Source organism: Anas platyrhynchos, chromosome 4 (genome assembly GCF_047663525.1).
Source record: "Anas platyrhynchos isolate ZD024472 breed Pekin duck chromosome 4, IASCAAS_PekinDuck_T2T, whole genome shotgun sequence".
Classification (NCBI taxonomy): domain Eukaryota; kingdom Metazoa; phylum Chordata; class Aves; order Anseriformes; family Anatidae; genus Anas; species Anas platyrhynchos.
Window position 1 is genome coordinate 64,149,872 of NC_092590.1, and position 13,063 is coordinate 64,162,934.

Sequence of the window (13,063 nt, forward strand, 5' to 3'; positions counted from 1 at the left end):
GGGATGGAATTGATAGGAAGCGCAAAACAGCCTGAACTCCAAAAAAAAAAGGGGGGGGGATCCTAAGAGACATCGCTGCAGAGCCCGGGCAGCAGCAACAGGTCTGGGGGCCGGCCAGACCCCCGGGGTGCCCTCGGCGGCGGCACGGCGAAGCGCCCCCCATCTCCCCCCGGCTATCCCCTGGGGGCCAAGCCCCTCACGCTCCTCCTCTTCCTCCTCTTCCTCCCCTCTCCTCGCGCAGCCCGCCGGGGTGGTCCCGCAGCCCTGGCCCGGGGCAGAGCCCGCCCCCGCCATCCATGGGCGGCACCGGCACCGCCGCCACCACCTCAGGAAGGCGGAGCCGCGCCGTGCCCCGGTCGCCTCCATCTCCCCGGCCCCGCTCCGCCCGGTGAGTGCCCGGCGAGCCTGAGGAGGGGGCTCCGGGCAGCGCTGTCCCCCCTCACCCCCAGGGGCAGGTGGGGCGATGCAGGGGTCCCCCGGTGCGGGTCGCTGCCCTTCCCTGCTAGGGGACGGAGTGCGGCGGGGAGAGGGAGCCCCTTGCCCCAGGAGGGCGGTGGGGACCGTGGGGACCGTGGGGGGGGCTGCGCTCATGGAGGGGCTGCGGGGGGCTCCGCGGCGGGGAGGCTCGGCGGGGAAATGGTGGCTGCGAGCGGGCGGAGGGGCTTGCCCGTCCCCGCCGCCGGCTCTGGGGGTCGGCTTGGGGAAGGGGGGAGCGCTGCGGTGAGGGCCTGGGCCTGCCGGGGCTGCCCTGCGGGTTACAGGGGCTGCGCCCCCTCCTCCCCGCACCCCGGCAGCGGGGGAGCCGCCGGGGCGGGCGGTGGAGCGCGAGGTGCCCGCGGTGCGGGGCGGTTGCGGCTCCCGGGGCTGAGCGGCGGGGCGGGGAGGAGGGCACTGCGGTGAGGAGCCGTGGGGAGGGCCGGGGGGAAACTTGGGAGCGAGCATAAGCTGGGGCTGCGGTGCGAGCGTGGTGCTGCTGGGGCGCGAGGTGAGCCCGCGGTGGTCTTTATAGGGCACAGACTGAGCCCTCCGTGGTCTTTATAGGGCGCAGACTGCGCCCTCGTTCACTTCAGCTTTGCCGAAGAGCTGCCTCTCTGTGGGATGGCTCCGTGGTGTTTCAGCATCTCCTACGAGATGCCGGGGAGCGCTCGCACACGGGAACGCTTGAGGAATGTTAGTGCAAATGCACCACTGGAAATCACGCCGTGTGTTTTTGATGGTGTGTTTTTGGTCCATGCAAACAACGCACGTGCAGGCGGTCGGCTAAAAATCAGAGCTGCAGATCTTCTGGGGGAGATAACTCACTTGGGATTTTATTATTATGCGTCTCTTTTTGTTGTCTGTAAACCGCTGTGGCTTGTAAAAGTGGCGGGGTGTGGGATTTGGCTTTTAATTAATTAATTAATTTTGGTGTGTATTTATTTCAGATTATGAAGTAGGTAGCTGCTCAAAGCCAACCCGGGTCCCGAATGTCCTTTTCTTTCTGACCTGAACACTTTTTTGTTTTGAGCATCCTGCAATCATGTTGGATGCCTCCTGAGGTGTAGATTTTGTTTGTTTTTTATTGGTGCTGCCAGACTCTGTTCTGCAGCCTCTGGTGTTTACTAGGCTTGTTTGCTTCCTACTCCTCCTATGGCAACAGGTTGTAATCCTTGGAAGGCTTTGGAGAGATTTTGTAACAGAAAACTGCACCATTTTACCTTGACAGCAGCCAGCTTGGCTTGCTGTGTTATGCCTTGTTTGTGTGTTGTTGTTTTTTTTTAAATACACACCTTGGAGTCAAAGGCCAGCTGTAGCTACCTGCTGTGTGACTGCCTTACTTCAGGTCTTCTGGTGGCTGCTTTCACAGGAACCCTGAAGGGGATTATGGACATGGCTTTCCAAATGACTACTGAAATGTAAGAAATACAGCCTTGGGGTGGGCTTCCTGCAGACAGCTCCTGCTGCCACTGTCCCAGCCCGGGTCAGTGCCAGGAGGCTCCCACATTGAGTTTCAGCAATTGAGCCTCTGCTCGATTGAGTTTCACTTCGCAGGGTTAATAGTAGTTCGCATCACTGCACTGCAGCGTCGTATGTGCATGGGTTGCAATGTTAAATAGGAGGAGGCCAGTGCCGTTGAAACAAAGAGCTGGACATCATGCTGCTTCCCAGTTCTGTTCCTTGGAGTTGATGGGTTGCTGAGGCACTTAGTGAACTTCTGCATCTCTTGGTTTGTGTCCTCTTCCCATCTTAAACTTGCACTGGTATTGCAGAAGCTTTATTGGTTTTGCAAAATACTGCTATTTTTTAATACCAAGCAAGATATATTGGAGATGTGATCATATTGCAGCGTACTTGGTAAAGCAGTGATGGTGTCCACAGGTAGTGCTTTAAAAAAAGCAGGAATTAAGTTTAGTGACTTGTGCGTGGAGAATGCTTAAGTGACAGCTGCAGAATAAAAAGCAACAGCTCCAGTCTTCTAAAGATGGATGCTTGCAAACCACGCAGAAAATAAATGAAAGTTTTCATTGCCATATATCTAAGTGGTTAGCAGGTATGTATGTGTATACATGCTATAATCAAAACTAATGAAATGAACGTGAAATGAACGCCGTGTTCATTTCACACACCTTGACAGTTCAGTAATGGAAACACTTGAAAGGTTGGCACAGCTTCTTGTCACTCGCTGTTTACTTGAACTTGGGGAGCTGGGCAGGCGTTACTACAGCTCACTGTCTGCAGTGATGTCTCGCTGTTCTGGAGGAAATGAGATGGCCACATGCTGCAAGGAAGATTACCATAAGCTGCTATCCACTTCTCTTCATACATTTCTGGCTTGTGTGTATGTCATGCTTGCAGTTCTCACAAATGCGAACTTCATGGACTGATTTTCATTTTCTATGCTGTTTGTCTAGCATATTTAAGTACTAAGATGCTCCCTGCTAAGCTATGTGTTTGTTTCAGATCTCAAGATGAGGATACCTGCTGCGAGGTTTTTATACCTGACTTATTTTTAGGTAGGTTGAATACCTGAATGCTCACAGGTATTCTGAGTTATAGGTTTAATAGTGTTTCTGCAACTTTCTGCTCATTATTAATGTTACTTTTACGTAGTTTAGAGAAGACTTGGTGTCAGCCTAGAGGAATTGTTCAATAAGACTGTCTGTACCAAGTGTATTGTGATTTATTTGCCAATAAAGGGAGAAAGCCTGGTAAGAATTCTGCAGATTCTTTCTTACAAGACACCTTCTTGATTTCTGAAGAATCTTGAACTTTATGAAGGCTTAACTGGAAATTATGTAGAATTGGAAATTTCTGTGTTGTGTTTGTGATAGGAAGGTGGCTGTCTGTCTCCGTTCAGCAGGGTATTGTTTGTCTCTGCAGTACAGGTAGTGTCCTTGCAATTTTAGTGGTGTCCTTGTCTTAAAACTGCCAGGATTCTGTATCAGCTAATGCCTGACTTTACACTTCTGCCAGGCGTGGTGATGATTCTCCTGAATGGGAAGGGCATTTTGACAGTGCTTTGTTTGACAACTATTTGTACAGTTAGGTCCAATTTAAATTGTTGTTAAAAAATATAATAATTGGATTTTAAGTTAAAGGAAGTTGAATATACTTTTTCTTCTACCACTATCTCTCTGCTATAACAGAAGATACTACAGAAAATGTGCTGTCTTCTAGCTTTGCCTTAAGACATCAGTTATGTTAGGTCATCTTCCCTTCCAGTTTTACCTTTTGTATATACACCTAACGAACGTTTCCATGTGGTGTCTTCTGTACAGTTTTGTATCATTTCCCTTGACTTTTGGGGTCAAGGCTCAGTTAGTTTGTGTGAGCTTCAGGCTTGCTGGGATGTTGGAGTGGTTCTTCAGGAATCTCCAGAATGCTCAGCTTGGCTCAGAAAGCATCCAAATTCTTAGGAAAAACAAGTTGAGCTTTATCTTATCAAGCTTGTACAACTGCCACTGATCTGTCATTAAGAGGAAAATCTTTTGCACTTAGTTCTGGTTGTTTCTGCTGAAAAATGTATTCTAGGCTGAAAAAGTAATAACAAGAAAAGATTAAAGGAAGAAAAATAATATGTTGGAGCTGGTTATTTCTTTCATTATTATTTAACTTAACATTCTCCTTCTGATAAGAAATCCTCATGGTTTAATGACTTCTACATGGTTTAATGACTAAGTTTTTACATTTCTGTGTTCATATACATATGGTTGCTAACACTGGCTTTTTGAATAAGGTTTGGTAATTCTGATATTCGTAGGATTATTATTGTTTTTCTTGGTTTTTGCTAGCCATAGGGGGAAAAAATAGCTGTGAGGTTTTGTTTTTAGCTAGACTGGGCTTCAGGGAAACCAAACCGTCTCTCGTTCTTCGATCTGGCCTTGCATTCCTGAGGCCCTTATCTTTGTTGATGCTGCTCTATCTTGTGCATGCAGGACAGAGCAGAGAACGAATCCTCCACATTGTTCATTCTAGCAAGTTGTTACAGTTTTTGGAAAGGCAGCTTGTGTTGTCACAGAGACTGTAAGGCATGGGAGGGACCAAATCTCACCTTGCTACCAACTTGTGGAAGCGTTTCTGTCTTCAGACCCTTTGATCTTGGAGCACCTCGCAAGTGAGGATGTTGGCCTGAGTTTGGACTGGCTGAGGCCAGAGGTGTTCGCGTTGCTGTGCTATCTTTTCTGCAAGTGAGTGATCTGAACATTTCCATTGGGCAGCGCTGCTGGAAATGGCAGCAGAGGCTTGCTGAGCAGCAGCAGCTTGTGCTGGGGTCTCCCTGGTTTGAAGTAGGTATCTTGTCAGGGGCAGTGTGTCCCCACTGGTGGCGTTCTGGTCCAGATGTTTTGCTGGAAACCTGAGGGGTTCCTGTTTACTCTTCTTAAGAGGCACTTGATGAAACTGCTGTGATTTTGCCGATTCAACAACATTCTTAAAGATGCATAAGCAGCCAAAGTCACCTTAGTGCACTCAGCTTTAGCAAGCAATTAATAACAACTGTTGACTGCTCGAGCTCCTAAGGAGAACCTTTCATTGTTTTGAGTTAAGAGAAAGCAATTGCTGACACACACTGTTATCTTCTGGGAGGGTGGTGGATTTTATTGTATTTTTATATTATTTTTTTAACCTGTTTTCAGTGATTAAAAGTTATGGTTAAAAGAATGGAGGCTTAAACTGAGATACAGTCTCTGGCTTTAGTTGTGAAACAGGTGTCACAGAGATGCCCTCTTCTAGGTTGTGCATGGGGAGGAAAATGGGAGTCCTACAAACTGGAAAGTTACAGATTAAAGAACCTACAGGATATGGCCAACGATTGCCAATGATCCAACAACGATTGTTGGATCAACTGGAGTAACAGCAGGTGGTGGTTAGTCACACATTGCAGTTACTGTCGCATGGCATACTGTGTTTAGTCAGAGCTACAATTCGTATGTTTGTACCTTTAATTGTGTTTGTTTCTCTTGGAGCTGTCCCAACGCTCTGCTTTGTTTTTGAAAACTCATTGACCTGGAACTATGCGTAATTGTACTTATCCCTCTTTCAAGTACAGTGTGTGCAGTAGACCATTTGATTCACAAACTTCAGTCCTTTTTTTTTTTTTTTTTTTTTTTCTCTTTTCTGTCCTTCTAAGCTTGGTTTTACAACAGTTGATACGTTCATCCTGTGCAGAAAATTGCAGGTATCTTGCACTTTCCTATTTCTGTGTTCACACCTTAACAAGCTGTTCTGTTTTTTTTCCAGAGATGGTGCGCTGAGTCATTTCCATGAGAGGCTTCTATACCACTCCAGGACAAGAAGACATTAAAGAATAAAAGGTGTGAGGACACCAGCATTTTACTGCCTAGAAAGCTAACCCCCGAGTGAATGTACTGAAGATTTCTAGGTTTGGTGGGACAAATACCTCTACCTCAAATTTTATGAATACTGCTAGCCATGGCTGTGGAACTCTGTCTGCTGCTGCTGCTGTTGTTTTGTGGAAGTACTGTTTCAGAGGTGCAGCCTATATACAAACCGCCTCCCGGGACTTTGGATTTTGGATTTGTACCTGCCAAGACGTATGATACAGGTGCATACCATGAACCCGGGCCAATAGGAATTTTGTTTAAAATAGTCCACGCTTTCCTGTATTTAGTGCAGCCCAATCCTTTTCCTCAAGGTAAGTCGATAAACTTGGTAATTTTATGTTCAGATTTGTTATTGATACCAAGACCATAATTTGGAAGCACGTGATAGCAAGGACTTGATTAGTAGCATATGATGTGACCTGGGAATGTGTACAGTTCCTTATAAAACAACACTTTTTTCTGCTGTGCATAGTTGGAGGCTATTAATAAAAATGAAATGTTAATGAAATTTCACAGTACTTTTCTCTCATATCTCAAAGCTGTCATTGATGCATTTGAGGCTGTTTTTCTTGACTGTTTTTTTCACTTATTTATGCGCAGAAGCATGGGGTGGGAGTAAAGCATAACTTGTTTTCTGTTTAATATGAAATTCTTAAAAGGCAGGTCTCTGGGATTTGCATATTGTGGCAAGCTTTTTTTTTTTTTTTTTTTTTTTTTTTTTTTTTAGCACAGTATTAAGGGATGTAGCCTAGGAAGGATCATAGAAACTTAGCAACTTGAAATAAACTTCATTTGTTTCCATATTTGCATCAACAGTCAACTTTCATATAAGGGCAGTTCCTTTACACAGGCATGCAATTTCTTGTTCCTTTGTGAGCTGAAGTGAAGACTGGAACTGCATTTATGTTCCCAGTCCCTGTTCCTTTCTTACTAAATTGTCTCTTCTGAAGGGAAAGTTGGGATATCAGAAGAGTGTGTGCTTATCGAGGTTGCATTGCTTGAAATGTGCTTTTGGGATCTGTGTGTTTGTGGATTTTATAGTTGCAGTAATGTAAATTTTCAGCATGCTTTTTGTTTCATTTAGCTGTTAAAAGAAAATGCTAATGTGTTTGTATGATACTGGCATTTAAAATTATACTGAGGTGAAATTTTAATAACCTAAGAATGGCTTTGGCTTGTTACTGATTCCTTTTGGTGTTTTAGCTGTAACTGTGTATAAAAGAAGCTTAAATTACTTTCTAGTGTATACAGTTATGTTAAGATTTTAAATTACTAAAGGATTTAAAAGCAACTTATTTGGTTAAAGAGCTGTATGATGCCCGTCAACTATTATCTGCTGGTATTTTTGCCATTTCTTCGATAGCTATAGAAGAAGTCAAATGAACTTGAATGAATTGCTTGTGTTTAGACAAACTCCTGGAGTCCCAGATGTTAACCCAAAGAGCCTGGTCTGCTCCCTGCAAAACCTGCCTTCTGGGCAGGTCTTACACGAGGTGCAGTGAGGCCAGTTGCATGGAGCTGATGGGGTGTCACCTTCTGGAGAAGCTGTTTCCAGGTGCCTCTGCTTTTGTGGCCTCTTTCCTTCCATTCAACATGCAGACGAACTGTTTGCCTCCCCGTGAGACCCCATACGCTAGGGTTGGTGTCTGCATTCAGCTCTCAGAAAAAGGCCTCTGTGGGGTCTGAAGGCCTGCTTGAATATTTTGCTGTCTTTTGATTATGGAAACTTGAAGTCAGTGAGATATTTACCGTGTCTTTATAGTAATGGGAATTTGATCTATAGTCTTGTGTGTCAGATTTAATATTATGTGGCCTAAATATATAAATAATTGAGTATGCGGTTTGCTATCAAGATTACAGTCACATGGGACTGCTTGTGATAAGTTCTGCATCACATAAGTAGGTGTTTGTGAAATCCAGCATTAAAGAGAAGGGAGACATCCGAAAGTAAATCACTTCTGCTTTCCTTGGAAGTTTTGAGCATCTCACACATCTCACTCCTGGTGGTGTCCTAGCAGACTCTTTCAACCACAGCAGTTATTTTTAGAAGTTTGGCTTTCAGTGTTTTCCTTAGGTGAAGTCCTTTTCCCATGCCCCTGCACACCTCGCTGCAAAATGCAGATTTGGCGGATCATGTCAGTTTGAGTCATACCATTTAATTGGTTAATCCCTTTAATCTCTTTTGCCATATGCTGTTCTATTTCCACGTTCAGTATATTAATGGTGTAGTCACATACTTGAAACGTTGGATTTTTTAAACTGCCAACTTGAAATAGAGTTAGTTCTGATTCAGAGATGAAAATAAACATAATCACAAGTGCGCATAGAAAGCCTTTTCAATGGTTCTAATTCCAAATGTTGTCATCCGACTTGGTCTGGTGCTTCAGAAGAGTTAGTTCCAGGTTGATGCCCCAGAATAGTGCATATAACTGTAAGATAGAGGAAGAACGTGATTCATAGGCAGGACTCTGCATCGCTCACTTCTAACTTTGATCTTAGTAGTCCTATATATTTTTCCCTAGTACTTGGAAGTACTTAATGTTTGGTTTTCCAATCTACTCTTGGTACACTTAGCTAGGAGGAAAAAGAAAAAAGTGACAGGTTTGTCTAACTGCATGTAGATATTCCTGCCTTTGCAAGTCATTTTTGTGCTTGCAGTAGCACTCTGATGTTACAGTATAACATCTACACTCCTTCAGTACCCAGTAAGCCTTTAGGAAAAAAACTAGCATGAGCTTTATAGCTTGTGATTAAAGCAAAACATGAAGTACATAAAGAGTCTCTGGGAAAAATTATTCTTAAGTTGTTCATTTGCCTGCTATTAAGTCTTAAAAATTATTTAAATGTTCTTATTAGTTACTTTAAATAGAGCAATCACTTTCAAATTTTAAAACAAAATAGTTGAGCTTTTTTGTATTTTTTAATTAAATCTGAGTAATTATTTGATAAACAGCTTCTAATTAAGCATGTTGCTCATGCCATGAGGTTTGCAGACATACAGCTTAATCTAAGTTCAGATTTAATGGGTAAGTTATTAATAGGATTAAACGTAGGGCCTGAGTAAAGCACACTAACAGAGCCTGGGCGAGGAACTGGAGCTCTTTTGGTTTGTTTCAGATGCTGGATCTTTAAGAACAGTGCTGTGCTCCTTGGGTATGGCAGGAAACGAGTTTAAAAAATGAACAAGGATATCAGCCTGCAATGCTTCAGTGCCTGTGAATGGATTCTGCTTTCAACTCCATCAGTCAAATACTTTGGCTCTCGCTGGATGATGTGCTGGTGTAAATGGGAGTCACTTACTCTGCAGCATAAGCTGTTAAGAAGGGAGGCAGCCTCCTCTATGAGTTGCTGATACACTGGAGTGGAAGGGACTGTTTGGTAACTGGGTTGCTACGTGATGCTCATACAGGAGGTCTCTTCAGCCTCGCTGTGCCTTGGTTTCTCTGTTTCTGTTGTTGAAGACAGTGCAGGATAGAGCATCGTTATTCTTCACTGTTAACAGCATCGCTCACAGTACATAGATAATAAGAAAATTGCAGGTTGCTTGCATCAACCAGCTAGGAGGACATCTACCCAAACAAGCCTCTGTCCTACTTAGAATCTGTTGCACAGCGAAGCATTAAGTTATTAGCAGAGTTAAATTGACTGATGGTTGTGACGTGGTGCGTGTCACCTGTTGGGCTGGAGACCTTCAGGGGGGAACTTAGCGTGGAAAGGGCATGGGTCTGGCTGCTCTGAATATCTTAGCGTGGCTTTGTCTTTGTTCCCCTGGAAACTGGTTGTTAGTTGCCGTAAGACGATTTTAATCCGAGATTCCACTTGCCAGCAGGACGTGCACAACAAATCTTCACTTTCACAGCTTGTGTCCTGTAACTAAAGCGTGAAGAGTTCACAAAAGAAACAAGCTGGGAATAAAGTTCCTTCTCTTTTTAGATGAAATAAGGCAAAAACTTACAGGCATGTTTACCTTATTGTATTGTATCTGAGCATATTGCTGGACTGTTGTGCCACTTGCTTTAAATTACAACTGCTTTGTTCCAGCTTCTGCTTTTTAGTCTGGATTGCTCTGTTCCTGCTGAAGTGGGAGGAAAGCTTTCATGTAAACCTGAGTGCATCTACTTCCCGGGCAAAGCATAGCATTAAGTGTACTATTTATCTGTGGGGAAGAAGAACAGCAAGCTGTGTTTAGACCTGGACTGCATCCCTTAGTTCTTTGTTTGCAGAGTCTCACCTGTTGAGCAGTTTGAGGATCTGACTGAAGAGTAGCTCTGGTCTGTTTTAGTGCGAGTCCTGGTTCTGACCCCCGTTGTTCTTCCCTTTTCCTCGCCTGGTCAGTCTTTTAAAGCAGCTGCAAATCAAGTTTAGCAAGTTAGTCTTGTGTTCCTTATCTCTGAAACTGGTATCCCACACGAGTGTATTCAGCAAGTGTAATATATTTGATGTTAAAAAAAAAACACACACGATTTTATGTGAAAATAAACTGTGTCTACCTAGTGTAGCTGTAATAGAAAAAACATAAGTAAAACCCTCTTGGAGGTAGGTTGGATGAACACTGATATTGTGGGGATTTTAATACATCAGATGTGTTAGAGTTGAGGTTCTAAAGCAAACCATCAAAAGGCTTTATCACCCCCCACAGATAAAACTCAACATTTTATTTTTTGTATAAAATAAACTTTTTTTTGCAAAGAAGTTTACTTCTTGCTTGTCCATTTCCACTTTGCTTTTGCGTCCTGTTACTAATAAGTCTTCCACAGTTCCTGTATGAAAAAAAGCATCTGTGCAAAGGAGAAAGGATAAACCATCTGTGGTTTTCCGATTGGTATCTGAACAGAACAGGTTCAGGAAGCCTTTCCTTTTTTGGCAGTTTCAGTCTAATAGTAGACTAAATACGATACTTGACACTAACACCCTTGCCTCATCTGCACAAGCATCTCAGCTGTGCCTGCATGAGATGCACGCGTGTCTGGGTGTTGCAGCACTGGAGCTAAACACAGCCGTGCATGGCTAGTGATGTCCTTTTGGTTTGAGGTCCGAGACTGGAGGTGCTGGCCATGTCCAAGAACTGCATTCTGGCTCTGGCTCACGTGCAGATGCTGCAGCTCATCAGCATAGGACGGTGCTCAGGTTTCCAAAACAATTACAACCTTTTGTAAAAATGTAAACCATCCTTTTCCAGTTGTGCAAAGTTGTTCTCGGTATTGTTTCAGAGGCAGAACCATGCTGATGTGATACACTGCTTTTCTGAGCTACTGTTTGACAGCTACCCCCTGTGCTCCTGGGTTGGTTTTCTTCACCCTTGCCTCCTGGAGCTGGACTTGGAGCAGAGATGCAATTGCTGGTGCAGGAAGGAGAGCAAGACCTGCCTTAGAGTAAGGTAGCTGTTAAATTGGCTAAGCTGGGTTGTGAAATGACAGCTTCAGTGAGATGTAGTCACTGCCTTTACCACGTCCAGGTACTGTTCTTCTTAGTGCTGTGGCTAGAAATGTGACACAAATTTAAGGTGGTAGCCAAAGCGTGTTCATCAAAAATGCAGGTTTGGGTGGTAGGGGCTGTATACAGCAAGTAGCAGTGGTAGTGGTTTGGGTAGAACTGGAATAAGTGGGGGGATTTACAGAGCACCTTTATTTAGGCTTGTGGGGTATACGTTGAAAGAAATGCCTTGTGTCTAAGGTTAGAAATGCTGTGGAATACTGAACAGCAGGAAGATACAAGATAAATTAGCATCTTCTTTTCTCTGCCCACTCACATACGCTTGAGGAAAGAGCGTTTAAAAGATCATCGCTCATTTCATGCTGGGAAGTCAAGAGACGCTCCACTTGATGATACACATATGTAAACAAGGAATAATACTGAAATACTTTCTGAGGAGGACTTAAAGTATGCTTTTTATGTTAGGAGCATAGTTTTTTTTTTTCCACAAACTACTCCAAAACTGTAGACTACCTAACAGATTGCTTGTGTAAAGGATGTTTTGTGGATGGGGAGGAGACAGGTTCTGGGGAGGCTTAAACAGATCGTCTGCTGGGAGCCACCATAGAAAAATATGGTTGCAGACACTAACAGCTCTTTTAGAGACAGGTATTAGGTAGACAATACGCAAGTCAGTTTTAACCACTGTAGCACCTATGATTAATGTAAGATTTTCAGATTTACGAACACCTGGAATCCTTTCTCCACAGTATCCTGAGTGCTTTCCCTGATCTGATTTAATGCTACATGCCAGCTGTGCCTGGGACAAATCCATGCTTCTACAGTAATTGAAAAATGACAATTCAGCTTCACAGTTTAGAATCACGCAATGGTTTGGGTTGGAAGGGACTTTAAAGACCATCTAATCCTGATGCTCCTGCCATCGGGACACTTCCCCACTTCCCACTAGACCAGGTTGCTTAAAGCCCCATCTAGCCTGGCCTTATAATTTCTATAACTTAGAATATTAAGACAGAAGTGAGAAATTAATGAAAATGAACCCTGAGCGGAGCTTGAGGGAGTTGGGTTACTTTCCGTGGGGAGGCTGCTCAGAAGTGGCCGATGAAGCAGCGATCCCTGCAGCAGTGCAAGGGCTGAGGGCTGAGTGCAGCCCGATCCAGTGGCTGTGGCTGGAAGGAGTGGAGGAGTGGGAGGTACAGGATGGTATCATCATAGGAGCTCACTTTGCCATTTGCTTATCATTCTAGGTAAAAATAAAGTGGTGTTTTTCTTGTTTGTTCATTTGTTTCTGAAAAAGGTACCATCTCCTAAAAATACATATATTTAGATAGGCTGTACTACTGTGTGCAGTGTGTATGAGTGGGTAACATTAGTTCTGTTGAATGTAGTGTGGTGTCCATGCACCAGCAATTACAGTAAAACACTGAATTAAACTCTTTAAATCCTCTGTGCATTCTTTTTTCTTTGCGTCTCTAAAAGGTTGGCCAACCATGTAGTATTTCATGGCGAAGAGGTAAGCATGTTGAGCATCAGCCCAAGTTTTCCCTTTCAGAGGCCAGTGTGCAGTCACAGTCTGAGAACACACCACATGAAGAGAGGAGTAGTTTGTGTCTCTCCCTCTGGTAACAAACTTGTAGTCAGGAAATCTGAAACACTGAGGTATGAAACCTTGTTTGAGACTTCCACAGCATACCTGCCAACATCTTGTATGGTGAGAAGCAGGACGGAATAGGTTTTGGGTCAGCCAGTTCTCTGGTAACGTGTGTCGTGTGTGAACCTCCTTGAAAGATTTCCTTGATTGCAGACAT

General features: G+C 44.1%; 1 protein-coding gene across 14 annotated transcripts in view; it reads left to right on the forward strand.

The window, feature by feature from the left end:
* Window positions 1–237: 237 nt before the first annotated feature.
* The window catches only part of PROM1 (prominin 1), a 61,453-nt gene continuing 48,627 nt past the window's right edge, over window positions 238–13,063 (forward strand). For 11 of the 14 annotated variants that reach the window (XM_038178567.2, XM_072037755.1, XM_072037757.1 and 8 more), the window contains exons 1-2: window positions 238–388; window positions 5,719–6,133. In XM_038178567.2, the coding sequence (XP_038034495.2) occupies window positions 5,911–6,133 (223 nt within the window). In that variant the 5' untranslated portion in view covers window positions 238–388; window positions 5,719–5,910. Of the gene's footprint in view, window positions 456–911; window positions 986–2,940; window positions 2,994–5,718; window positions 6,134–13,063 lie in introns of those variants that run through there. The other 3 variants (XM_072037751.1, XM_072037753.1, XM_072037752.1) reach the window with 3 other exon arrangements.